General features: G+C 45.1%; 1 protein-coding gene across 2 annotated transcripts in view; it reads right to left on the bottom strand.

Annotated features, from left to right (window-relative positions):
* Window positions 1-25,743, bottom strand: part of grk4 (G protein-coupled receptor kinase 4) — a 29,810-nt gene extending 4,067 nt beyond the window's left edge. Inside the window, exons 1-15 of one of the 2 annotated variants that reach the window (XM_067251117.1) lie at window positions 25,454-25,743; window positions 15,686-15,781; window positions 12,613-12,725; window positions 11,029-11,106; window positions 10,803-10,903; window positions 8,353-8,445; window positions 7,634-7,697; window positions 7,391-7,531; window positions 4,128-4,318; window positions 3,989-4,026; window positions 3,678-3,767; window positions 3,278-3,486; window positions 1,225-1,362; window positions 718-855; window positions 126-303 (exon numbers count right to left, since the gene is read on the bottom strand). In XM_067251117.1, the coding sequence (XP_067107218.1) occupies window positions 127-303; window positions 718-855; window positions 1,225-1,362; window positions 3,278-3,486; window positions 3,678-3,767; window positions 3,989-4,026; window positions 4,128-4,318; window positions 7,391-7,531; window positions 7,634-7,697; window positions 8,353-8,445; window positions 10,803-10,903; window positions 11,029-11,106; window positions 12,613-12,725; window positions 15,686-15,781; window positions 25,454-25,505 (1,719 nt within the window). In that variant the 5' untranslated portion in view covers window positions 25,506-25,743 and the 3' untranslated portion in view covers window position 126. The remainder of the gene's footprint in view (window positions 1-125; window positions 304-717; window positions 856-1,224; window positions 1,363-3,277; window positions 3,487-3,677; window positions 3,768-3,988; window positions 4,027-4,127; window positions 4,319-7,390; window positions 7,532-7,633; window positions 7,698-8,352; window positions 8,446-10,802; window positions 10,904-11,028; window positions 11,107-12,612; window positions 12,726-15,685; window positions 15,782-25,453) is intronic. The other variant, XM_067251116.1, reaches the window with a different exon arrangement.
* Between the last annotated feature and the right edge of the window lie 2,026 nt (window positions 25,744-27,769).

The following is a 27,769-nucleotide window of genomic DNA, read 5'->3' as shown; positions in this document are numbered from 1 at the left end:
AAACAAAAGATCACATTGACACATTCCCCTGAAAGCCCCTTCCTCCTCTCGTTTAGACAGGGACCAAGAAACGAGGGGGGGGTTGCAGGAATAGTCATAGAGAAGGATAGAGAGAAAGTAAGTACCTTAACCCCCACCCCCTCGGACCGCCGCGGGAGCGCTAGAACTTGCCTCGCGTCTGAAGAGGCGGTAAAAGAAGCCTCTCTTTGGTGGGGGGTGGGGTCGGTTCACGTCCAGGTCGGAGCACAGCGTCCCGTCCGTCTCATACACGTTGATCTCCTTGAAGCACTCCATCTCAATCATCTGGGGGTCGGAGGCCATAGGGAAGGGGTCACGTTTGGTATGTTTGAGTGTCCCCAAAGAGAACACGAAAACTGCACAGTGGTGATACTTCAAGCTAGGGATATTATTGTATTATTATATTATTATGTACTGTATCTTATACAGGGAGGGAAATAGAGCTGGGCTCTTCCAACCTCTATCTCCAAGTATAAATGTATTATTGGTTTGATTGATTTTTGTAATTGAATAATAATTCATGTCTAATTAAATCTGTATATGAGAAGACTCTAGGTTCTAGTTCAGTTTGTCAAAATACAGTGATTTATTTTGATGTGACTGTTATTTCTAGTATGTGTCTGCATTTGGCCCGTGTCTGTATCTAACAGAAGGACGTCATCACTGTGGCCCACTCTGGCCCGTCCCGGGCTGCAATACCTCGTTCTGCCAGGGGATGGAGACACTGCCTGTGACAAACTTGTGGTAGAAGTCATCGTCCGTCGGGTCAAGGTTGACACCTTTGACTGTGGAGAACTGCTCGATGTCAAGGACGTCTTTACAGTACACGGCCCTTGGCTGCGAAATAGAGAGAGAGAGAAAGGTGGTGGGTGGAGAAAGGAGGAGAGAGAGCGATAGAGAGAAGGGGGGGGGGGGAAGAGAGGGTTTGTTTCAGGGTTTTGAGGAACAGAAGTGCTGACTCAGTTCCAAACTGACACTGACAATCTTTAGCACGTCTTATTTAGGCACCACCCTTATTTCCAGTCATCGATTTGCATTTTGCATGCTGTTTAGATGTGGAGGAATGTGTTTATTTACGGTAACACTGGTATTTCCTGTGTAAAGATTCTTGCTTCGGTGTACAGACTGTGTGTGTGTGTTTGCGTGTGTGTGTGGATGTTCTGTTTATGTTTTCACAGTCTATGTGTGTGTGTGTGTGTTCCTTACGTCTGGGCTAAAGGGTGGATCCAGCATGTTGGCCTCCAGACGTTTGAAGTTGATGTTTCTGAAGATGGCGTGCTGCTTGACCTCCACGGCGCCACGCCCCTGGCAGCCCAGACGCTCCTTGGGGTCCTTCGTCAGCAGCTGAAACAGAGAGAGGAGGTAGAACAGGATGTGACCTAATAGCGCATAATAGACAGGCATTGAATGCTAGAACTCGGTCATTCCAGTTCCACATTGTGATTCTGAAAACGTTCCAAACCCACCTGCCTTCTTCTCATTCATTTTCTTTGAAAGAATACGGCATCTGACCACATACTTCATACTTTTTGTGTGTGTGTGGAGAAAGGTCCCATAAAACCTTGTGTGCTAACAGATTGTGCACAATGTGTGCCAACTTACACACACACACACACACACACTGGGGGAGTACTGAAGGCTTATATGGTTCATGGGATTCCTCCTCTGGTTAGCTCCCGACAGCTTTATGACCATCCTAATCCTTTTCTCCCTGTCTCTACTCACACACACAAACATTCCTACTGTATCCCATACTCTGTAATCCTCCCCTTTGTGCACATCCGACTCTACTCAAACATAAATCCTTACACTGACTTACACACACAGAGACACACATACACAACTCAGGGAGGCTATAAAGAAAAAGATAAATCACATGACTACCTAGGAATCTCGGAGTGCACACTGTCTTAAAGTGTCTGAAGTATTCCTGTGGTGAAAGTCAAGTGGCAAAATTTTCGACTTGAAAATGTTGAAGCCAGCACCTCTAGTTGAGGTGGTGATAGTTACTTCACCAACAACTTCATAGCACTCCACTCTCTCATCCTCTCTCACTCGTCCCTTCTCTGTTTCTCTCTCTTCTCCCTCCCTCTCTACCTCTTGCCTCTGTGCTTTAAAAAAACTCCCCTCTTTTCACCAGGCCAGAGAAATTATAAACATCTTCCGTTCTTTCACCCTCTCTGCTTTCAACTATTCTGGTCTGTGGTGATCCTTCTTGCAGATAAGAGGGCACAGACCATCTATCTCTCTCTCCCACTCCCGCTCTCTTTGTCTACCTCTTTAAACCCCTCCCCTCGCACTCTTGCTCCCCCATCTCAGCATTCTCTCTTGCCCTCCCGCTCTCTCTCTCCTTCTCTCCCTGGGGAGTCTTTGACTGGGCTGAACCTGAGGTCGGGATGTTCCATGGCGTCACATAAATGAGTGCCCCCCTCCCACCCCTGTAGCACATTGGTTCCCCCAGGAGACACTGAAGTACAAGAAGCAGGGATGAGAGAATAGAGGTATAGGTCCGAAGAGTTAAGAAGTGTAAAAACGTCATGGGAGAAACCCTTTTCCATTTTAAGTAATTTACCTTAACACCGAATTTATGACTCTACAAAATACATGTTATGTTATGCACTTTACAGTCTAAAATTATACTTGTATCACAATAATGCTTTATTTAAAAAACACTTGGAGTTTTTATGGTACAGTAGATTCTTTGTTCTACAATAGCCAACCAATAAAACAGTTATTGGTTTATCTGTATGAATTCAGTCACAGCCCGAAGCAAAGTACTCTATTGACCTAACCACAGCTCTTAATACCACATGGAGCGCACACAGACACACAAACACATACACACACACACTTTTAACACCACTACACTAAATGTTCTGTCATGGATAAAGTAAATATTAGCACTCGTGACCTCGTATCCTGTGAAACACAGCCTCAGCTCTTATAATGCTACAAATGAACCAGCGTTCACAAAGCAGGTAGAAGTGGTCAACCTCACACACACACACACACACACATGGTTTCACCTCATCCATGACCCTGGCAGTAGAACACCCTACGTTAATGCTACCCTGTAGTTCTGTGTAGATGAGTGTATGTAGCAGAACCCGTGGAATAATGCTATAAATATGCACTACAACTTTTTTTTAATTTTCCTATCCAGTCATGCTCCCTCCCTCTGTCCCTATCCATCCTGTACTCTATCAGCCCTCCCTCCAGCTCCCCTCCAGCTCTCCCACCAGCCCTCCCATCATCTCACCTGTCTGCAGATGTCCTTGGACTCCTCTGAGAACTTATCGGAATACTCCTCGGGGTCCTCACGTACTCGTCTGTCCACCTCCTCCCTCTTCACTCGCTCCTTGCGCCTGCGGAAGGGGGACTGGCCTTGGATCATCTCAAAAACCAGGCAGCCCAGGCCCCACCAGTCTGGGCTGAAGGAATAGCTCTCATTCTGGATCACCTCTGGGGCTGGAGGGAGAGGGGGGAGGAAAGGAGGGAGAGAGAGAGGCGATTTAGAAGGACCATCATGAAGACAAGACAGAGAGAGATTGGAGTGACCCTCACAAACTCAAGGCTAGACAAGGCCAGAAAGAGAGATACAGGCGGACAAAGACAGAGAGATAGAGATACAAGGAAGTATCCGTTGCTGTCCCTCTCACCCATGTAACCGACGGTGCCCACTCTCCCTCGTATCGTCTCTCCGTCTGGGATTTGGACGGCCAGCCCCAGGTCAGAGATGCGGATGTGTCCTGGGGAGAACCAACACGCAAAGACGCTCAGGAGCACGCTATCACCACGGTTACAAGCATACATCCTATAGTGCACACGTGTCCCTCTGTTGGGGCAGTGGTCGATGGCTACACCTGACCAGCTGATTGTGCCGATTGTAAGGCTAAATAGAAGGAAGTAGAGATGGAACGTTCCGGAGAGTTTCCAGAGAAACAAGCGGGTGATGAGGCTTGAAACTCACCACGGTCGTCCAGGAGAATGTTCTCAGGTTTCAAATCCCTACCGCAATAAAAAAAATGTTTTTATTAAGATTATCCCAATTTCAAGTCCTTAACCAACAGACACATATACACCCAACCTCCCCACACACACACACACACCTGTAGACGATCCTTTCACGGTGTAGATCCTCCAGGCCACAGCAGATCTCGGCAGCGTAGAAGATGGCTCTTTGCTCATCGAAGCCAGAGTTGCCCATGTTGTAGATGTGGAACTTGAGATCGCCCCCGTTCATGATGGTCAGCACTAGACACAGGGCGTCCTTGGTCTCATACGCGTAGGCTAAACTAACCTGGGGGGGGAATAGAGACAGAGAGAGAGAGGGGGGAGAGTAAGCGAGAGAGAAAGCGAGAGCGAGAGAGTAAGAGAGAGAGGGAGAGAGAGGGGGTAGAGTAAGCGAGAGAGAGCATTGATAGAGAAAATGCCGCATCAGATCAGGCGAGGATTGTGTTTGACATGACCTGGGATGTGTCCCAGGATGCATTGCAAACCAATACAAACACAAGCACACACATACAGCCCTCCAGTCTGAGGTCAAGCTGGACTAAAAGAACAACCACACCAGTAGAAGTACAGCATGAAACAACAACTTCATTGTGTCTCCATGGAAACAGTGAGTGAAAAGGCCACACTGCCTGGACAATGTGTGGCTATAAAAAGACACTTACAGTAACAAGGGACCACAGTGAGTACATACACAACTAATGTAACACTCACCCTCACAAAGTTATAATAGGGTTTCTGTGTGTTTCTATGTGTGTGTGTGTGTTTGTAGGGGGCGGTTTGTATGATTGTGCGTGTCACAACCACCAGAATGTACACAGCGTCAGAGAGAATCACGCTCTATTCCGCTCCTCTTCTCATCCTCTTCTCCCAACGCCTGCCTCTGGGTCAATAACACATGGGGCAGTTTGGTTTTGTGTGTGTGTTTACTGCACTGAAGAATTCCATCTGCTATAGGAATGCTCTAAAATATATGTTTGTAAAACCTACGCAAGAGAGAACAGGAAAAGCTTTGGGAGTGGGACAAATAAATAAACTCTCACTCACACACACACACACACACACACTTGTTCAGTTCAGAAAGAGGCTAAGCTCAGCTCCTGAATGAGATAGGACAGGATCACCCTGTCAGGATCACCACAGTCTGCATCCTTCGCTCACACGTACACACACACACACATCAAAGCCAACCCCTTACACAGCACTCCGCCGGCCTTCTAAAAGGAACACTCACACACACACACTCACCTCCATGGAAACTAACAGCAATGCTTCTGCACACTGCACACACTAACACACCACATGTAACTAGTTATCAAACGACTAATAGAGTAACATCGAGAGTAACGAGAGAGAGAGAGAGAGAGAGAGAGAGAGAGAGAGAGAGAGAGAGAGAGAGAGAGAGAGAGAGAGAGAGAGAAAGCGAGAGAGAAAGCGAGAGAGAAAGCGAGAGAGAAAGCGAGAGAGAAAGAGAGGGAGGGTGTACTTGACTCTTCCCTCTGCTGCTGCTGTTTGGTCAGCGTTGCTAGGCAACAGAGCCCCTCTCATAGGTAGAGAGGCACATGAAGAGGCCATGCTTCAGCCCGCAGCTGAGAACACACACGCGCGCGCACGCACACACGCGCGCACGCACACACAAACATATTGTACAATCCGACACATGTGTGCTACATAAGCTAGGGGAATTTACTGTACACCATACAGACACACACCATCAAAGCACGTACACTTTGTGCTGGAAAGAAACTTAATGGGACTAAATGTATGCATCTAGCAGATGCTTTTTCCAAAGCAGTTTATGGGAAGATTTTAACCTGCGACCTTCATCTGCAGACAAGCGCTCTAACCATTGAGCCATACCCTCCCCTTTAGACACGCACACACAGTCAATGTCAATGAGATTACCCAGCCTGTGCTGTCCAACAACAGGTAAGAAGCGAGCTGCTTAATACGGGGGCAGCCACAGAAACACCACTTCACAGTGTGTGAGTGTGTGTCACCTGTGAGTCACCCAAACAAGGACACCCAACCAGAGAGCTTTTCCAATGCTTGAAAGTATCCATCCACACTCCAGGAAGAACCCTGGGAGAATAGTTGGAGTGTGTTCTGTTCTGTGTCCAGTTACCTGTGATTCATCTCAGTGGGACCGTCACCATGTCACACGTTGTTCTTTATGGGGAGGGAGGGGGAAGGTTTGGATCTGTCGGGGTCTTGACATTGCTTAATGCCATTACTAGGTTGACACTAGTGAACACTGTCCCCGCTGTACGTGTGACAATGCTTTTGTTGTGTTATAAAATCGCTCTGTGCAAAGTGTCCAAACTTTCTGGAAGACTTTTTACTGAAGTCTTCTGAGGTTTGGAGCTCTTCGGAGCTCTGGAGACGGTGTGTGTGTGAGAGTGTGTGTGTGTGTGTGTGTGTGTGGGTGTGTGTGTGTTCTCCTGGGTGTGTTAAGAGAACTGAAGGGGCTGTTCTTTTGCTTTGCTTGCCCAGACTGTGATCATGTGTAGCCAGACTGTGATCATGTGTAGCCAGACTGTGATCATGTGTCATGAGGAGTCAGGTGGCTGAGCGGTTAGGGAAGCGGGCTAGTAATCTGAAGGTTGCCAGTTTGATTCCCGGCCGTGCAAAATGACGTTGTGTCCTTGGGCAAGACACTTCACCCTACTTGCCTCGGGGGGTATGTCCCTGTACTTACTGTTAGTCGCTCTGGATAAGAGCGTCTGATAAATGACTAAATGTAAATGTGTAGCCAGGGCAGTTTTTCCAGTCATCGTGCCCAAGAGCAGACAAAGCATTGAAATGCTAACACCAACACAAACATCCACACCTCATCTCGTTCCAACAATGCTAATTCAATAGCACAGGTCCTTTTCTTGTTATTTCTACAATCATCTTGTGACGACAGTTGCTCCGAGCCAAAACCAAGAATCTGTTTCCTGTTTAAGCACCTGAGAAGATATTGCAAGCCAAGCCATACGAAATGGAACTTATACCTCATATTCCTCCAAGAAAGAGAAAGTACCCCTCACTCATGTGTTTGCCCATGACCGAAACACCCTTTTTTGACGTCAGTACTAAAGGTGCTAGAGTTCATTATGATTACAGTTTAAATGGGTTGAATAAAATACACAATACAGGATACTGCAAACCATGCATAAACTTAACAGGAAATGTAAAATGACACAGGTAGACCAAGGAAGACATACATTATTTACATAAACAAACATTGGCACACACACACACACACACACAAACAAACAAAAACAGATAGACAGGGAGGCACTCTCATACACAAACACAGTGAAACACACATTATGAATCTGGAGAAAGGGTTGAATAAGAAAAAAGTAGTACTTACTACAAAACTACTGTTAACTTTTTCTAAAATGCGTTTTTCGTTTAGTGCCATTGCTTCACCTTTTCTCTTCTTCACGCGTTTCTTTTCCAGCTTTTTACAGGCGTACATCTTACCAGTGGCCCGAACCTGGCAGGCACAAACCTGAGAGGAGACACAGACAGGTTAGAATGCTGCTACATACATACACACACACACACTGACACACACACATTCACAAACACACACACAGAGAATACTTCTCACCTCGCCAAATCCACCTTTTCCTAGTACTCTGTAATGTCTGAAGGTATTTTTGGTTACTGGTTGCCTGATGGGGGGAGGCAGAGAGAGAGAAAAAAGGAGAAAAAAGTTATTCTACTTGTCCTTGACTGGTGTATAGCAATAGATCCTTCATCCATGTATTGATCAGACTTGTTTCCACAATCTCCTTTGGTTACCCAACTCCTTTGGTTACCCAAGCAAAACATCATTCATTATTTACAACTCTTAAACAAACACATTGATGGTCCTTGGAAGGCTTTTAGTGTTACGTAGGTTTTCAAGCCCTAAGCTCCTTTGGTCGATCCTCGTTCTGAATTTATTCTTTACAGCACAACTTCTAAAACTCTCACTGTGAATTGTTTTAGACATGGCATTCGGGGGATGGTGGGGTCAGGTGGCTAACGTTGAAACTAGAAGTGAAACTACACTGTGAAACTGTCGAAAGTCCTGTCTAACCTGGTGGAGCTGGGAGGAGCGCGGGAGGGTAACCTTTGGTTTCACAGCACGAGGCAAGATCAATCAAGCCCAGAGAAACATTTGAAGCGATTTGAAGCAGTATTTTAACAGGATGATACATGCTGGATTTAATTACGCTTCCATATAACTTCGGTAACACCGGAATGTCATGTGAAACTGATGTTTTAAAGCTGGAAAAAATAGAGTGAACGGGGCTGACTTTATCAACCAATGGGAGTGCTCACCTCTCTAGCCACTTCCACTGCAGGAAGCGAGAGAAGTACATGGTCTCCTGGTAGGCAGAGAAGGGTGCTCCACTCAGGTACTCACGAGCAATCCTGTAGAGGGACAGTGAGAGGGATGAAGGAGTAGAACCGTGGAGGTGGGGTGGAAGGAGGGGGTGGGGGGGAATGCAAAGAAGAGGGATAAGAAGGAAGAGAAATAGACAAAAGAAATTGGTCATTTAACAAGGTAAAATCTAACAAGCCAACCATAACTGTGGACCCTCCTCAGACTCATCCAAAACCAAACAAGGTCGTTATTGACTCCAGTAAGAGAGTACATTCTAACCTAACTAAAACCTTATTTCGACCCGCGTTCGGCCAAGCTCTGACCGTGCGTCAACATTCTATGACGCTGGCATCATGCTGAGTCTCCTACGTTCCTCTGGGTTGCCAGGTTTGGCGCTGGGCAGGGGAGGCAGACATTCCACCCCCCCACCCGCTGCCCACCCAAGGGAGAGATAGAAGACTGAAATGTTTCCACAATGTTACACTCAGACCTTCATTGGAAACGGTGTCTGTGTATGTGTGTCCTGTTCAAAGGAGAGCTTCAAGAAAGGAGTGTTGGACAGTGCTTAGTGTCAATACTACACCGTGAAATATAAAATATGCCTTTGAAATGAGAACATTCCACTCAATTCAACCAGGAAACGTGGCCTTCTGGGAAAATGGTCTTGAAGGAGCCGGCGGTTGGCTAGAAAAGCCCTGGAACGCCTAATCTCACCCCGCCAGACTGTCTGTGTGTGTGCGTGTGTGTGTATCTGTTGTATGATCAAGTCAGAAGACTGTTGTTTCTTAGTTTTATAATGGATTGGAGCTCATATGTGTTTCTAAAATGACCCAACAGGGTCTAGAAACCCTGGTTAGGTAGGTCTGATAAAGAGAGTCAGGATAGCCTTAGCATAGCTTACCTTTAGCATTACTTAGCCACTGCCTTGGTCAGCCCTAATGTAGCTTAGCCATTGCATAGCTTAGGGCTAGCATATTTTATCCCCTACCCTGTATGTTTTAGATGTTTTCTTCTTCCAACACACCTGATTTAAATGAATGAGTTATTATCAGGCCTCTGCTGAGCTTCATAACAACCATACATTGGAATCAGGTGTGTTGGAAGAAGAAAACATCTAAAACATACAGGGTAGGGGATCCCTGAGGACCAGGATTGAGGACCAGAACTCCGCTATCCAAAACGTTTCTCAGAAAAAGAATGAAAATGGATGGCCATAACATGATCTTGTTTGTGAATTATCAAGGATACTTTTGTTTTTTGGGGTGGAACAATTTTGAGGATATAAGAAAATTCTGCCGTACGGTGGTCTTTAACAAACACACACTTACACACTCAACGTAACATGTTCACACGTTAGCTAGGGTTGGAAGAGGGAAACATCTAAAACATGCAGGTCAGGGGGTCCCTGAGGACCAGGGTTGAGAACCACTTGAGTAGAACATTCCGCAATCCAAAACTGAACTTTTATTTCTCAGAATTGAAGGAAAGATTATTAATATGGATGGCCATAACATTATCCCATCTTTTTGGTGAATTATCAAGTGCTATGATATCAGAAAATGATTCCGTACGGTGGCCTGCCGCACTTCGTTTCTCCAATGGAAATGTTGCTCAAAGCGTATCATAACACCCTGCTTTGATACATATACCTCAATTTGCATTGCAAGCATCAATATTTTCACCCTGTAGTACTAGACAAAGGATATGTGTGTGTGTGTGTGTCTCAGATTGGACATCCCATTTCTAGAAGGGGCTCAGTTCTGCATAAGGGCCAGAATTACTATGGGAAATAATCCCTGATCTGTTCTGTTCATTCCTCCTGGCTCTGGGGCTGTAGCAGGAAACTAAAACACCTGCAAGAGGGTGTGTGAGTGTGTGTGTGTGTGTGTGTGTGTGTGTGTGTGTGTGTGTGTGTGCGTGCGTGCGTGCGTGCGTGTGTGTAAAAGTGTATAAGGGAACACTGAGGTGGCTGTTGTTCTCATGCCAGACGTCCGGATGCCCTCTCTGCCCGGTACTTTCTTTCATTCGGCTCCATTTTGTGTGTGGGTGTGTGTGTGTGTGTGTGCTTTTTCATACTGCTCCAGGTGCCAGCTGCCTCATCATCATTACTCTGACAGGGTGAGCTCTGTCCAACACACACCATGCCCTCCTCACACGGGCACACACATACACAACCCTAAACATCCACACTCACCTCCAAACGGAGCCTTTACTGCACACGCAAACTCTCCTTTCCAACATTGCTGTTTCAGGTGCGTACCTCAAAACACCATTCCTTACGATAATTGAAACCATTTTATCATATTGTCATATTTGAGCTGTGCATGATTGATGGGTCACGCAACCAATGAGGTGTCTTGGTGCACCCAACTGACAGGTGTCGAGGCCAATGAGGCGACAGTACCTGGTGCACTCGTTGAAGAGCTCCTTGCAGGGGGTCTGCTCCAGCTTCTCACGACACACCCCCACCACGTCCTGAGGTATGTCTCGTAGATGGGCCGCTGACTGGAGAGACACACAGGAGATACACGTCGCACTCACATTGAACCAGCATGTGTATGTCATGTTGTGTAGAGTTGTTTAGGTGATGCGATTAGCTGTGTGTTTGGGTGTGTGTTTCCTGTACACACCCCATTATTAAAGTATGTGTCTAAAAGATTCAGTCCGTAGTCCCTCCTCTTCTCATCTGGAGCCAGCTGGTACAGAGCCTGTGAGAAGAAGGACACGGGTGAAGAACAAACACACACACAGGTCCTTCTAAACCCTTTCTTGTCTTTGAGTTTGACTCCAGGACGTCTCATCCCTCTAAATTCTTTCCAGAACCATCCCAATTCTGTTCCTCTCTTCTGTTCTCCTCACCTCTTCATCATTCCACTAGTGGAGATAGACAGAAGAGAGAGAGAGAGATAAAAGAAAGAAAAAGAGAGATAAGAAAGAAAGAAATAAAGGAAGAAAGAAAAAGAAAGAGAGAGTAGACCCGTCATGACTCCATAATTAGCCCGCCACCCCACAGTGGAGAGAGGTTTACAGTGAGGGTGATGATGTCATCACCAGCAACAATTACGCAGACAACAAGCCCCCCAGCTTAATCAGAGAATCAAAATGGCTGATGTGTTTCTCTTCAACGTTGTAATTTTTGGCGAATATAAGATTTTGCTTGCGCGCTACGCCTGCTTGCATTACCTGTGGCAGTTCCTATCTATAATCACATCAAATCTTGAGTATGTTCTATGCTGGGGCGGAGACCCGAATGTTTCAGCGCTGGCTCCGCCCCTGGTCAGCAGCCATTATGACTCATGTTTTCAGGGTCACACCGTAGCAATTCTGGACCCTTTTTCGGCAAGCTGGGTGTTGTCTTTTCTTTTTTCGTGGAGAAATACAGTAGAGAAAAGGAGAAAGCTATGGACTTATATGGCCGTGCTGAGCCATCCATGGAAACGCTGTCTAGGAGGTTGTTGCTACACATCATAGTATAAGCATGAAGCAGGACCCACGCGGAATCAACAACCCACGCCTGTTAACAGTTTTCTTTATTTTTTCTGTCTCCGAGGGTGTGTGTGTGTGTGTGTGTGTGTATGTGAGGGCCCTCTAGAGAGACTTGACTAATGTACGTATTCATTAAACAAGCAGGATTTCTTTCTCCCTCCCCCCTCCTGTTTTCCTTTCTCAGACACCTCCAGGGGCCTAGACACAAGCCTGGGCCTGTGTTAGCTTGCTCACCCAGGGGACCAAGCTCTGACGTGGGCTTGACCTCATGGAGAGAGTGCATGAAGCATGAGGAGGATGTGGAAGGGGGGGGCATGGATAGTTTTCTGACAGCTAGTCCAAGTTCCTAATCACTTCCCCCTCCTCTCCCCCTACACACACACACACACACACACACACAAACACACAACTCTAGCCCCCCAACCAAGACCAGGCACAGAACCAAGCTCCTCCTCCTGTAGGCCAAGACGCAGACCTACCCCAAGGGAGCAGGCAGAGGCAGTGAAGAAAGGAGATGAAGGGAGGAAAAGAGAGAAAGGGGGATGGGGGGAGAGGTTACAGACAGGCTTCCAGGTAGAAGAGAAAAGAGAAAGACAGGGAGAGAGAGGGACGGACAGAAAGAGAGACAGAAAGACAAAGAGAGAGACCGGAAGTGAGAGACAAAAGACAAAGAGAGCGATCGGGTCCGAGAGAGACAGAAAAGAGAGACAAAGAGAGACAGTTCTTACCACAGCGTCCATAAACTCGATGCAGCGTTTGAGCTCCGGCCTAGTGTCACAGTACTGACGGAACAGCAGTCGGCCAATCGGCTGCCTCTCACACAGACTGCTGTAGTCCCTTTCTAGAGAGAGAAGACAAAGAAAACCTGGTTAGAGAATTGTGTTTGTGTCTGAGAGCCCAACCAGATGACGCACACTACTAACATCAGGTAGGAGTAAAACTGTCAACAAAACAGCAAAAAGAAATTCTCATTGTGTAGAGTTATGAAACTAGCAAGAGATCTGGAAGAAAACTGTCGAATATTTGGCACTGTGTGCATGTGTGTGTTCAGCCAGGGTTTTGAATCATGTGAATGAGTGTAGAGGCCAGCATTCTTCCAATGAAAAATTTCCTCTTTACGTACTAGAACCCCCCCCCCTCTCTCTCTCTCTCTCTCTACTTCTAAAAGAAAAACAACTCAGAGAGGGAGAGGGGGAGGGCAGAAAGAGAGAAACTATAGACTATCACAGTACACGGCCTTGCTATGCTGCCAGCATTCTGCAGCTATGTAACTCAAGAGATCCGTCTCCATTCGGACATGCTGTAGGAACATATGGTGTGTGTGTCATACAGAGGGGCTATCATAGATTGGGTTTAAGCTCTTCTTCAGTTGTCAGTAGTTGAATGACCCACATCCCAAAAAAACTCCACCTCCACTACATCATAGAGCAGACTGCATAGACCCCCTGGAAATGAAGCATTATGAGCGTCAAGAAAAAGAAAGAAGAGTGAGAGAGAGGAAGGAAGGAGACAGAAAAAGAAAGGAAGAGAGATGTGGAGAGAGACAGAGGGGGAGATGGACAGAAGACAACGGTTTACTTTTTATCATCCAAGCAACCCCCCGAACCCCCCTGTAACATAACGAGGTGAGATGATGGTGAACATGATGGTGAACATGATGGTGACCAGGGAGACTCTACTGTGTCTCGGGCCCTTTAAGAGAGAGACACACTCAGTTGATGTATGAACTACCAGATCAACATAGATGTGTCTCAATGACCCATCGATAACGCCCACACACGCACACATTGCACACACGCAAACATCGACACACACATTCATGAGGATCCACACGTGCAACATGGTTTTTGATGAACACACACACACACACACACGCAGGCAGGAGACGTAGAGACTGCAGCCACCATGTAATGTAATCTAGCTCCTTAAGAAGTACTTCTTACTGAAAGGCCAAGCCGAGATGACTTTACCAAGACACCACAAAGACATAGCTGCAGCTTGATTCTTTCACATGATCTTAAATGTAGGTATGTATGAATGTATGTATGTATGTATGTATGTATGTATGTATGTGTGCGTCTGCTAAATGTAAATGTGTGTGTATGGGAGGGGGAGGGCTGTAGGAGATTTTTTTATTCTGTGTCTACTGTGATGCATGACACCCCAAATAGCTGCCTTGGCTATAGACCCACACACGCACGTACGAGCACACGTGCACACACACACACACGCACTTCTTTACGCTTATTCCTGGAGCATTCATGCAAAATGGTGGAATCAGTTTCGCGCCAACAGACCTCCAGCACATGACTGCTGTGTAGCCTGCTGAGAGAGAGAAAGGCATTTAGGGTAATTCCAAAGCCTGCACAGATTACATCCAAACATCTAAAGATGTCTATTTCTCCCTCTTTTCTTTTTCTTTCTAGTTAGGCCCGTTCTCTACCTTTCTCTGAGTATAATTTTTCTTTGTCTCTCTCCTCTCTCTCCTTCTTCTCGGTCTCCTCTCTCTCCTTCTCTGTCTCCTTCTCTCCTCTCTGTCTCCTCTCTCTCCTTCTTCTCTGCCTCCTCTCTCTCCTCTCTGTCTCCTCTCTCCTTCTCTGTCTCCTTCTCTCCTCTCTGTCTCCTCTCTCTCCTTCTTCTCTGTCTCCTTCTCTCCTCTCTGTCTCCTTCTCTCCTCTCGGTCTCCTTCTCTCCTCTCGGTCTCCTTCTCTCCTCTCTGTCTCCTTTTTTCCTCTCTCTCTCCTCTCTCTCTCTCCTTTCTCTCTCTCCTCTCTCTCTCCTCTCTCTCTCATTCTCTCCTTCCTCGTCTCTTTCTAGGTGCTTAGGAGAATGACAAGGGTGCAGGGGGGAGGGGGGCAGGGGAGGAGGCAAGCACTTGAAGAGGTCTGTCCTTAACCACTGATCAGTTAATAATAATTCAAGATTACAGCTAAGGATTACTTTATTACTTTTATACTGTTTGGAATGCTCTGAATATAATAAACAATGTTTGAACTATACTCTGCTATATTATCTCATGAGAACATGGAACATCAGGGCCATTTCCAGAATCCTATCTAAAGCCTAAACAAAAGCTATCTAGCATGCAGCGTCCTCTTTCTGTGCTTGCAAAGGCTATGTTGATTGTCATCCCCTTGACTTTTCTTGTGAGAGTAAAACCCCCCATATTGTGATACAATTTAACTGCCCTGATTCCTGTATTCTTTGTGCAGTCCTCTGAGATGCTCAACTTGAGTGTATCAGACAACTGCACCTTATAGACCTACAATAAATACGTTGATTTGATCTTGAACTTGTACTTGGCGATTCACTTCATTGACTTGGTAGTTTTACAGCAATTGGGTACTATCTAATACTCCTTCACACTGCAATCTCTGGCAGAGAACAGTGACGCACACTTCAGTCTCTCTCACTTTCTCTCTCACTCTCACTCACACAGAAACAGAGGTACAGCCTCTCCTCCTGGAGGAGTGCTTGTTTGGGCCACACAGAGAGCAGACTCCCCCTATCTCACGTCAACCCCTGGAGGTCATGATGCTAGATGTGTGAAAGAATGCATAAGGAAGGTAGGCTTGGTTTGGTGCCCCAGTGAACACACAAGAAAACACACACACACACAGACTTCCTGTCCCCTCCCTGAGACTGTGGGTGGATACGGGTAGCCTAAGGAAGGAAGTCAATTCTGAACTTCCTCCCAATATCAGACCCGCCTCAATGACAGAACCAGGCGAGCACACACACATACACTCACACACACACACATTCACAAACACACACACACACGAGCGCACAGTGTTGTACCAATGGTGCGTCGTAGCTCCTCGCACAGACTGATGTGAGGAAGTTTCAACATCTCTTTCCATTTCTTACTGCGGCCATTCCTTTTCCCTCCTCCACCTAGAGAGAGAGAGAGGGGGGGGGGGGGATAGAAGAGGAGAGAGATAAGTTAGTTCAACTGAAGTTCAATCTCACAACAACCACTACAATACATCTGACTAATGTACAACCTGGCTCAACTTGCAGCAAAACTGTTTTGCTGTTTTGTGTCTTGTGTGTGTGTTTGTGTGTGTGCGTGTGTGCGCACAAGTGACTGAGCAACAGCTGGGTAGTCTCACCAATCGCTTCCCAGGGTTAAGGTTCAAACACAGAGAGAACACAACACGTGATTGACTGGTAAGGGTTCATGGGGTAGAGGCACACACACACACTTGAACATGTTGCTTTTGGTGTTGTGTGTATGAGGCGGAAGACTGTGTTGCTTTTTTCCCCTTTCCACTCCTCCATCTCTCCCTCCATTAGGATGCCTGCTGGTGTAAATGAACACACACACACACAGGCTTGCATGCTGGATGTGATGACCCTGACTGGAAAAAGTTAACTGGAAAGCACCATTATAGGTCACAGGGTCAAAGTTCATCAGGTTAACTAACTGGTCATTCCTTCATAAGCATCAGAGTGTGTGTGTGTGTTCATTTACATTAGCAGGCATCCTAATGGAGGGAGAGATGGAAGGGTGGAAATAAAAAGAAGAGAAGCACTTGCAATTGCAGTGCAAGAGATTGCACTGCAAGTGACAACATGGACCAATACACACACAGAGACACGTGCACACACACACATCAATAAGGACACTGTACAGCAAAACAGCACTTGCGAGCAACAGTACATGCTTCACAAACCAGCTACAGGGTAGCTGAGTCAGGCAAACAACCAGCTACAGTTCATCTCCTGCCCCCCCCCCCCCCCCCCCCCCCCAACACACATACACAAGCACTTGCGCACACACACGCACACAGACAGTTAAAATCTAATTCCAAGAAGTAAATAAACATGATGAGTTAGGGAGTCAGAAGAAACACCAGTGAGAGGTGAAAGGTCACAGATTTTTCTCTGGGAAACAGATATGGAAGATGGCATGCCGTTGAACAAGTTCTGAGGCCACAGGGCATGTGCACACACACACACACAAAACCACACACACACTACCACACACACAGCAGACAATACAGCAATTGTTGCAACAATTTCGAGAAGAAAAGAGATAGTGGGGAAAGGGATTAGGGAGGAATGACAACTTGACATTTTCACTTAAGATTCTTTACACAAACAGGACTAGATACTCAAGATGTTCACACTATAACACCACATGCTGAATAAACAGCTATTTCTGAGCCCACACACTCCATGTCTACCTAATATCTCAAAATCTAATTTCTGCGCTTATTTATGTCTTGTTATTGCTGAAAAAGAACCATCTTTTCCAGTGTCTTGGCTCACGATGCAAATAAAGTTGGATTTTGAAGAACATTCATGCTGTTTTATGATATAAGTGGGGGGAAGGTAAACCAAGAGCAGATGTCGAAAAGTACTGTCATTCCTTCTGGTGTGTGTGTGTGATGGAGAGATAGAGCAAGTGTGAGAAGAGGAGAGAAATATAACTAGGAACTGAAACTTAAGTGTGTGTGTGTGGGTGTGTGTGTGTGTGTGTGGGGGGGGGTGTTAGTAACGGCATCCTTTAGAGCTGCCAGTGCACGCAGTGTGTGTGGGGTGTGTGTGTGTGTGTCTTACCCCACCCTGTTTAATGTCAGTATGACGTCAAGCCTGCACGCACAAGCCAATAATATGAACAGGACAGGAACCGGTATTTATTTAACTATGCTGTTCCCCCCCACCCAGAGAGAGAGGCAAGATGACTGCTCCTAGAACAACTTTAGCCATCCACAGCCATAAAAAATGAAAACTCTCACACCACACCGACAGATCCCAAAACAGATCTGTCTATCCATTCTATAAGCCTGAACCCTGTAACTGTTAGAACTGACCCCCGAACGGATCTGTTTATTCCCTGTATGAGCCTGTTGTTGTTGTTATGGCTGATCTCAAAACAGGTGTGGTCGAGCGAATCGCCATGTCAATCTGACCCTGACTCAGTTTGAACCATGGAGACAGGCAAGCTTACACTCTTCTAAAAATGACAATCCAGTGTGATGTCATCTGATTCTGATTCTGTCATTCTTATCTAAGTAAAAGAGAGAGAAAGACTGAGGTGAGGAAGATAGGTACTGAGGAGAAAAAGGGGCAATGAGAAAAAGGGAGAGAACAGGAAGTATATAATAAATTAATTTGGAATCAAATGTGTATAGTATCCAGAGGGATGCAATCTGTGTGTGTATGTGTATATATGCATGTGCGTGCGTGCGTGTGTGTGGGGGGGGGGGGGGGAGGCCACAAGCATGAACAAACATGTCCCACCAGAAACACAGACACAAGGAACAGAATTCCTGTCTCCCTCCTCAAGTTTCTCCAGTTCTACTCTCTTTCAAGCTCTCCCTTTCAATGCTTTCTCTCTTTCTCTCTCCCTCATTCTATCCCAACCCTTTCCCTCCACCTGCCCCCCCCTACCTTGCACCCCTCTCTAATACCTACTCCCTCCCTCCATCTCTTCACCTGTCTCTGTCTATCTTTTCCCATTGTGATGTTCATGAGGTAACTAGCGGATGTTTCTTTTCTCTATCATCATTGCAAAACCGGAAATACTCCCTGGATAATGACATACAAGTTGGACCGGTTAAACTAACTAACAGAGAGAAAGAGAAAACACAGACAGATTATGTGGAATGGAAAAAAAGAACAGAGAAAACTTAGAATGTGTGCATCTCTTTCTATCTCTTTCTTTCTTTCTCTGTGTGTGTGTGTGTGTGTGTGTGTGTGTGTGTGTGTGTGTGTGTGTGTGTGTGTGTGTGTGTGTGTGTGTGTGTGTGTGTGCGTGTGTGTGTGTAGGCCAAATGGAGCTGGCAGACCAATGATGAGATTTCACTGAACCTCAAGAGCTAGAGAAAACACCAACAGATGACTGTTGGTTAACAGTGACTAACTGTGACTGACATTGTGCGTGTGGGGGTTTGTGTGTGTGTGTGTCACTTGTATGACCATGTGTGACATGCCGTCAAGAGTGGATGTGTGTTCATAATTTAACACTGCTCTCTGTAGCCAAATGACACACACACGGGAACACACACACTTAGCAGAGAGCTCAATACATGGCTTCCCAGTCAGTTTTGCAATGCTGTAATGTTGGAATTGCTCAGATAAGGAAAACATTAGCTGTGGGTATCTATGTTGGTTATTCAAAGCAACTGGTCTGTGTTTGTATAAGGTAATCCATGTGTATACTCACAGTCCATGGCATACATCAACGGAGGAAAGAGAGAGGTGGAGATGGAGATAAAGGGAGAGAAAGAAAGAGGGGGAAAGGGGGAGGGAGAGATGGAGGAAAAAAGGGAGAGGGAGACAGAGAAAGAGAGATACAAATAATGTCTGCAACCTACACTCAGAACGACCCTGCCAAGATGAAAAGGCATCATCCCTTCTTTTACCGTCCTCACCTCCTCCATTTCCTCATCCTTGCTGTTCTGTTGTTTCTCTCTCCCTTCTCCCCTCTCCATTTAAACTTTACTCTCACCTCTTTTACAGACCCTTTTCTTCCTCCCCTCTCTCCTCCATGAATACTTTATTGCAAGACCTTCTTTCTCAACAGGCCCCTTAGTGGGAACATGCATCAAGAACAAATGTGACCCTTACGACATAACAAGTCGAGAGTTGTACAGACAAGCGCGCACACACACACACACACACGGGTACACCTACGAAAGCATTCTGCTGTGGAATTTTGCAAAAGCTTCCCTCTCTCCGTATCTGTAATTGTATTCCCCTTGATTCCATTAAATCTAACACAGACTGAAGTTTGAAAACTGACCCTTGTTTTCACTTGGTCTTCAGGGAGCAGGGGTCGGGGGGGGCACAGAGGGAGAGGGAGGAAAGAGAGGGTAGGAGAGGCAAAGGAAAATACACATAGACAGTGGGTGGTATGAATGTTTGAGACAGAGCGAGAACGAGATGACGAGTGAGAGAGAGAGAGAAACAGAAGAATGAGAAGACGATTGACGGTGCTTTCGGATGATAACATAAACAGGACAGGGCTGAATATGATTAGTATTGTTATGACTGATCTAGAAGGTTTATAATATGGATCACATTAATTTAAAGATGACTTCAGCTCATTTGTTTAAGGGGCACATTTGAGGGGGCACCATTGAGCTCGGACACATGACTTCCTGGATTACATCATCTCGTCACCCAGATCCTCATTAATTGACGCTCGGGGGGTCCTCAACCAGGCAAAAAGCATGGTGATTACCACAGTGATGACTATGCCAACCACATCAATTGCCAAAACAACAATTAGTCACATCACTTTACCTTGCCATTATCAAACACCACAAGGATCAATCTGCAACAGATGTTTGGTCAAATGTTGAGTAGTGTTTAACCTCAATGTTTGGATGTTGAAGTTTCCTCTCAAACAGATCTAGGATCTGACGGACCGTACCATCACACCTTCAAACGCTGCAGAAAGTAAGGATGATTTGGTGCCAGGTCAGCATCTAAGGACTATCGTTCTCATACCCACGTCAAGACTGTAATGACAAAGCTATTAGCCAGACATTGACACTGGCACTTAAATCCTTCTAGCACTTTCTAGTCAGCATCCCCTCAATCATATCTGTAATGTGTAAAGCTATCTCCAGACCATCTTTTAGGCTAAGGGCCTCCAATGATTCACGGCCATATTATAAGGACGAAGAAACGTCTTGCGATAGCCGGCCCTTAATTCAGCTGCCAAGCCCTTGAATGCGGAACACACAGTACAAACACAATCATGAGCGATATCTGATATAGCCTGCGTTCTCAAATGATATCTGAAATAGGACACTCCAAATGCCCTTAATTTGTAATGGTTGCAAGATGGTATATTAAGGCCACTGAAGAACACAGCCCGCTTTTGATGTTTTCCAGTTGTAAAAAAGGTAGACAGAAGATGTCCACTTGTGATGGTTACCACCATCTCCGATCAATTGATCTCTGATGTTTTTTCCAATTTATTTAAACCCAACGATAACTACAGCCAGAGCTGTTCTAATAAAATGGCAGCTCTATTGACATACAAATTGCTTTAAGAAATTGTAATAAACCAGCTGGAACAGTAAGCCCTATTATGTTCACACAATGTTAAAAAGTGCCCCTTTATTGCTGAGTCAGCCAAGGGTTTGCGTAGCCGCTAAGCTAACGCTTCATACGCAACACATGCGTCTTGTTCCCCCGGTCACAGCCCATTTGTGGGTATAATAACTTTAAAAAAGGAGCCACATCAAGGCCGTTGTCACAAAGCAATGTGTTTCACAGCTGTCCGCTGCAGGAAACACCCTGGTGCACGATGACAACAAGAGTTAGCCAGCCTTTAACCGCAAAGCCAATAAAGCTACTCTGGCTACGTCAAAGGCAAACGCACACGTTGTCTCTGGGACACACATTCCCTCTTTTTTCCTTTTTCTCCTTCCTTTTTCTCTCACACACATACACATTCACACACAAAGGCAGTGTTATGGAATGAAATTAGAGAGAGGGAAAGAGAGAGAAAGAGGCTGCTGGAAGAGGGAATGGAAGTAAATGTGTGAAGAATTGTTTTCAAAGGCAATGGACACACAAAAAATCTATCTATTTCATTTCTGCTTGGCACAGGTTCAGCAATTCTGTCTTCTATTCCTTTCCATGGAAAGCTTCACCTGGGTTCATCCCTTCACACCAAACGAGATCCTAGTTTTAGAATCAGTTTTAAAGAACCATTTAAATGTTGAGAATCTTCAATTATCTAGGTGACAAAGGAAACAATCCATTTCGGCTGCTAATGTCAGTTTCGGCTGTTGTGTTGGTACTTAGGACCTGACAAACCAAACTGCCGGTTGTCAAAAGCATCTGGGGGGTCAATGGATTGAATTGAGGGTGTTGCCACTGTTGTCCACCATCAGTACATAGTGTCAGCAATGTTCAGCACATTGAATTCACCTTGAACCATTGTTCACTGCGGTTGATGTTAAGCTTACCAATGATGTCTAGCTCAGTTATGATAGCAGGTGCATTTAAACACTTAAGCTACACACACAACTGGAAATCCCTATTTCAATTTCACTATACGGTTGTTGCCCCTCGTTCCAGGGTAGAACTAAAGGTATGTTTTAATGAGAACAAGAAAACACTGCCAAACAATTCCTACATTCTAGTAATTGCGATGCAAAATGGGAAGTTTAGGATATCAGTTCATTGCATGTCAAGTAGTAATTTTACAGTGCATTTGAATTCCAGGAGTTCTCCTAAGAATCTGGAGAAACTATAAATTACCAACAACATAATTTAATCTACAAATTGTAGGTATTGTAAATTGCTGACAAGCTCCATACATGAACCAGAGAGCTGAGCTGATGACCACTATGAATATGTCATGACCACAAGTGTCTTTTAGTCTCTGAGATGACTTGATTTTGATGGATGGGCAATGCAATTCCTGCTGTGTTTCTGGTGTGGCATACATCCCTATAACAATATAACAGTTCTGTTCTGAACACTAATGAGTATCTTGTGTAAACCTGCCATCTTACTGACACAGCACATGCCCTTCTGAATTCTCTCAAATGCCATCTTCTTTTCTTTCTTCCCACCCAAAAAACGAATCCTTGAACTGGCATGACAGGATTGGTGTAGAGGAAGACAGGCTTTCACCTGTCCTGTTATGTTACATCACCGGGGGTCACCTAACCTGAGATTACCTGAGGGACAGAAGGAAGGCAGGAAGGAAGCCTTTTGGAGGAATCCAACAAGGCCAGGGAGAAACCACTTCCTTTCGTGTCGACACCCTGCTTTGACCCCTCTGATGGCCAGGCACACCCTATCACTTCAGAAAATACCCACATGGTCTCTGGTCTGGCCTGGAGATTGATAAACACCTCTCCTGGTTTCTCACTAAGAGAAGAATAACAGGTTGTTATGAGCTGGCATTCACACTATTCAAGTAAAGTGTGACAGTGTGTGCTGGGAAGATGAAGATGAAGAGAGAAGAGAAGTCGCTGGCTTTGAATGTTAGAACATATGCAAAGACACTGAGTGAACTGTTTATCTATGTGAACCCAATGCATGATGCAGTGAAGTCATGCAAATCCTCGACAGATGAAAGGAGGTGAAGTCAGCAACTACTTAACTCTGTAAACTTATACTGTCATCTTGAAACACCAACTTATAACGTCCAATGGGAAGTCTTCAGCGCTTTAGTTTTGCTTAAGTTTAAAATTAACATGCCTCCAATAAAAAATTCTGTCAAGCAAGCCTCCTTGTTGATGGATGCAACAATTTGACACATTTTTGGTTTCTGGTTTGAAACAACAATATGTAAATTGCCATCACATCCAGCTGTATTACTAACAAGCCCCTAAATCGATCGACAAAACAAGCCAATGAGCACGACGACGAAAAGTTAACAATACCTAATATTTGGTGGGTTTCAATACTCTTCATAACATTAAATAGAGAGATAACTATTGACACTTGTCAGTAGTCTTATTCTGTTTTCAAGGTTTTGGAACACAGAGAAAGAAACAGCTCAGAAGCTTTGCTGTACGCCCTGCATGGTATGGATAATATAATATAATTTTATTATGGTAATTTATGAACACAAAATGAATGAAATTACGCAGCCATAAACGAACTCGATGCGAAAGGCTAATGTAAGACCTGACAGATGTATTGCCCTGGTATCATGACGCTGCTAGACAAACACTGGGCCATCACGTCTACATTCTATACCAGAAGCACTGTCTTCGGTTTATGAAAACGAATCATAAACTACACAAAAACTAAATGCATTCTAATTGTATGTCAAGTCGACATTACAGAATAAAGATTTTACATTAGATAGCCTATGCTATATCGGGCATGGGCTAATTGTAGACGTTGGCATAATTTTTCAGTCTTTCGATTTTTAAGTCAATATGGTGATGGAGACAAGATAAAATGTTATGGGCCATTAAAATAACCTTAACTGTAAGTAACCGCGAGCCTAATTGCGCTATTCTGTGCAGTCGATTCTAACACTATTCTTTACCCGATGATACATTGTAACACTCCCCGCCCCTTTGCCTGCCAACAAACTAGCCATGTTAGCCGCTACGCCTTGTCTGCCAACAAAAGACAAACACAAAGCTGGTGTATGCAAGTTTTGCGAAGCTAGCTATTTTAGCTTCTATTCCAAACGATTCAAACCATATCCAACCCCCTCCTTTCAAAGCCACTCACACAAAACACAAACGCGCTGCCTGACTTCAGATCTGCGGGGAGACTAGTCTAGTTAGTCCAGGAGAAAAAGAGCTTTTGAGAAAGCAGCCTAATTTTTTTCGTATTACCCCATGTCGCATTCACATGTAAGAACACACACAACACTATCATAATGAACATAAACATGGCTAACGTTAGTACTCACTACTTTCAATCAAGCATGTTAGTATTGGGAAATTCTATAATAGAGTTTCAACCTATTGCAGTGGTGAGTTATCAACAGGCTGCGATAACGTTAGCTAGGTACAGTAAGTCATCAGTCAAGTACAGGGGCAGAATGAGCGCAGGTAGGTAGACAGACAGGTAGCCCGTCCAATCATTAGTCTCGGGATGGTCTTAATGATCTGTCATGTTATTACAGTCCTGCCCACAGATGACGAATTGATTTCATATTATCGTCAAACCTTTAGATGTATTGGTTGCTGTCAATATGTGAAGTTTATTTAGGCAAATATGACAAAAAGCTTCTCAACAACATTGCATACACCATCTTTAAGTACTCCGTCTGTATATCCGCAAGAGTAAAAACCAGCGGCGTCAATATTAACAATCTCTTGTGTGCAACATTTGACACTCATATTTTGGCATCTAGTCTCTAGGCCTGGGGCTGTAGCGAATCCCCATTCGCAGGTAAAGAGCACAGAGTTGGGGTACACGGTGTGCGATTCGCAACGTACCGTGTTTCCCAGGCCTAACGATACCCTCTTATTTCCACCTTCAGTGGCGTACGGGTCCGGTCAATGACCGGGTAGCAATGCAGTGGAATTAATATTTCTGCGTCAAATAATATGGCACTCGTTTTTTTGAAGGGGTGACTATTATTACTTTGAGCACGCACACATTGCAGTCGGCGAGAGAATTCCTTTATTGCTAATATGGTTCACATCTATGATCATACTGTGCAAATATATGAAGGCCCATTAGAATAGCCTACCTCCTTGCAAATTCTGTACCATGTCTTATATAGAGAGATATAGGGCTGTTATGTCACAAATATAACCCTTGGTTCAGACTTCCATGCAATACAAGATATATGTCATGCATATAGGCTATGGTGTCATCAATGCGCTGTTTAACGCTGCACAAACGCATCTCAATCGCCGTGTGCTATTGATCTTTGATTAGTTAGCCTACTGTCGTGTACCATCACCATGGGCTGCGCTTTAACACAACGATGTGTTTTTTGCTCGCAAGGGTGCTGGGAAAAGCACTGCGTAGGGAAAGAGAGAAGGAGAGAAAGTGAGCGCACAAATCCAAGGATGGCAAATGCCAAGCCTTTGTTGTGGTTCGAGTCTTCTACCTCCCCCATACAATCGCTCCCTTCTTGTCGTCCCTCGCTTTACAGCTTACCTTCTCTTGCCTTGAGAAGAACCGTGTTGGCCACGATATTTTCTATCTCCATTGTCAAAATCCGGATCCCGTGCAGTCGCGATACATTTCACTTAGCGGAAAAGATGAAGATAGTCTGCTGACGATGACGATGGTTCCGATCAGCGCGAATTCTGCACTGGCGCATACTAGGTTAATAGTGATAGTTCTCCATCGCTTGATGTTTAAAAAACCCCACCTTTAAGCTAAGCAACGACGTTAACTCGCCTTAACATTCAGTCCTTCCCTTGCCTTCCTTCCTGCTTCGCTTCGCACACTCCCTCCTCGCTCGCACAACGGGAGCAAGAGTAGGAGGGATCAACTTACAACCACAGTGCAACCTTTACAGTACACACGCGCGCACGAACACACACACACACACACATACTGCTAGTACCTACAAGGCCTTGTGCACAGACAAAAAACCTTTTACTATTCAAAACAAATGTTGCTTTTAAATACATGCTCAAGGTGTGCAGAGAGAAGAGACAGAGCATGGCAAGACAGAAAGTGAGAGAGCAAGTGTGTGTGTGTTCAGGAGAGAGTTCTGTTGCCTCTCTCCCTCTTGGCCTGTTTGTCTAACTGTATCTGTCCTGTATCAGGCTGACGTGCACAATACCACGTTATCATTTCACTAGAGACTATAGCATTCTACAGTTCTATGGATATGTAGGCAATAAAGCACTTATCCAGATCTTGTTTTCCAAATCGTACCTAAAGGTATCAAGGTATCTCCCTTGCTCCGCTAATTATTGGTAATTGCGACATTTCATGCTATGTTGCTATTGGTAAGGACATGTCCTCACTCTCTGCTTCTAAACCAATACAACGCTTTGGACCATCCAACCCAACCATCTCCTAGCCCTCTGCATCTCCTTTACTACAGCAATGTGAGTGGAGCATTGGAATTCTGCTTCCAAAAAGACACTGCCGGGCAATACGGAACATCAAACACAGTGTCGGAGTATAGCTCGGAGTAGCTCAGATAGCCGATGCATTCACTGACTCTACTTCTCTAATCTATCTGGGCTTGATTACTATGGCGTAATGCCTGGCTGAACATTTGCGTCCCGACCCAGGCCGATCTGATCAACATCTGGATCTGGGCACAAGAGGTCACATATTTTGATAGCTTTAAAAAATTGGGCGATTTTTGCCCACATCAGAGATCAACCTCATCACCTCTGACATCTAAAGCACGACAATACCGTTTACACCAACTAAAAGCTAGGTGGTGACTGGCACGGGTGTGCTTTAACCGATCTACACTGTCACATTTTGATAGCTGTCTTCAGAATATGTGACCTCCCTGGCTGAAAATGTCTGACAAACCAACCAAACCATCTCAGGTGACTAATCTGTCCTTGCTGGACCTGGGAACAAGAGGTCACATATTTTGATACCGGAGCACAAGAGGTTTTGAATATGTGACCTCCCTGTTACATGACTGAAAATGTCTGGCAAGCCAACCAAAGTCGGATTCCCCACAGCATGACCTCTTTGTCAATTGTGTTCCTATACTGTGACCCTCTGGTCCCCAGGCTGAAAGGACACATGGCTTAGCCTAGGGTTGGGGATAGCCCTCAGAGAGAGACCACATGTTCTCATTGGCTCACGTGAATAATGTGTTTGAGACAGACATCTTAGGACAGACAGAGAATAGGTGTTTGTTGAGACAGAGCTAGGAGGAGTGTGCGTGGTGGAGGTATGTAGTTCCAGTCCCCCATTAGATCATGAACGTTTGTCACTAGAAAGCCTTCGTAAGTTGTTTCATATTACTGTGAACAACAAGATTACCATCATACAAAAGTAGGCCTTCTAAGGATCAACACCTTATATTTCTATCAATAATGAGTACGTATTTCTCCCTGTTGGTACCACAGGATGTCTGAATATTGTTGTGTCAAACGATCTTGTACAAGAAAGCAAAAAATGACACTGTAGCCTACATACTGTATGTATAGTGTGGAATATGTTTACCTAAGAGTTGATGGGGATGTTGTTGTACAACGTCCTTCCTCACATAAATAGTTTGTCGCTTGAGAATTTTTTCCCCCCTCTTTTCCCCAGCTCAGGGAAGAACATTAACCTAATAGGGACCTTCGGTCACATGTGACTCATAAGTGCAATGCTGTCATTTAGCGTCTGTAGTGAGGTACTACAGAGGACATCTGCAAATTATTTTGGAGATGGCCAATTGGCACCAATAGGTGGTAATATTGTATCTCGTATCTGAGCTTCTCTCCTTAGTGGTAAAATTAAGTACAGGAGGAAACCAACCCTCAGTAATTCAGCTGT

Source organism: Osmerus mordax, chromosome 14 (assembly GCF_038355195.1).
Source record: "Osmerus mordax isolate fOsmMor3 chromosome 14, fOsmMor3.pri, whole genome shotgun sequence".
Classification (NCBI taxonomy): domain Eukaryota; kingdom Metazoa; phylum Chordata; class Actinopteri; order Osmeriformes; family Osmeridae; genus Osmerus; species Osmerus mordax.
Note: the sequence above shows the minus strand (reverse complement) of the source record. Positions and strands in the feature narration are given on the sequence as shown.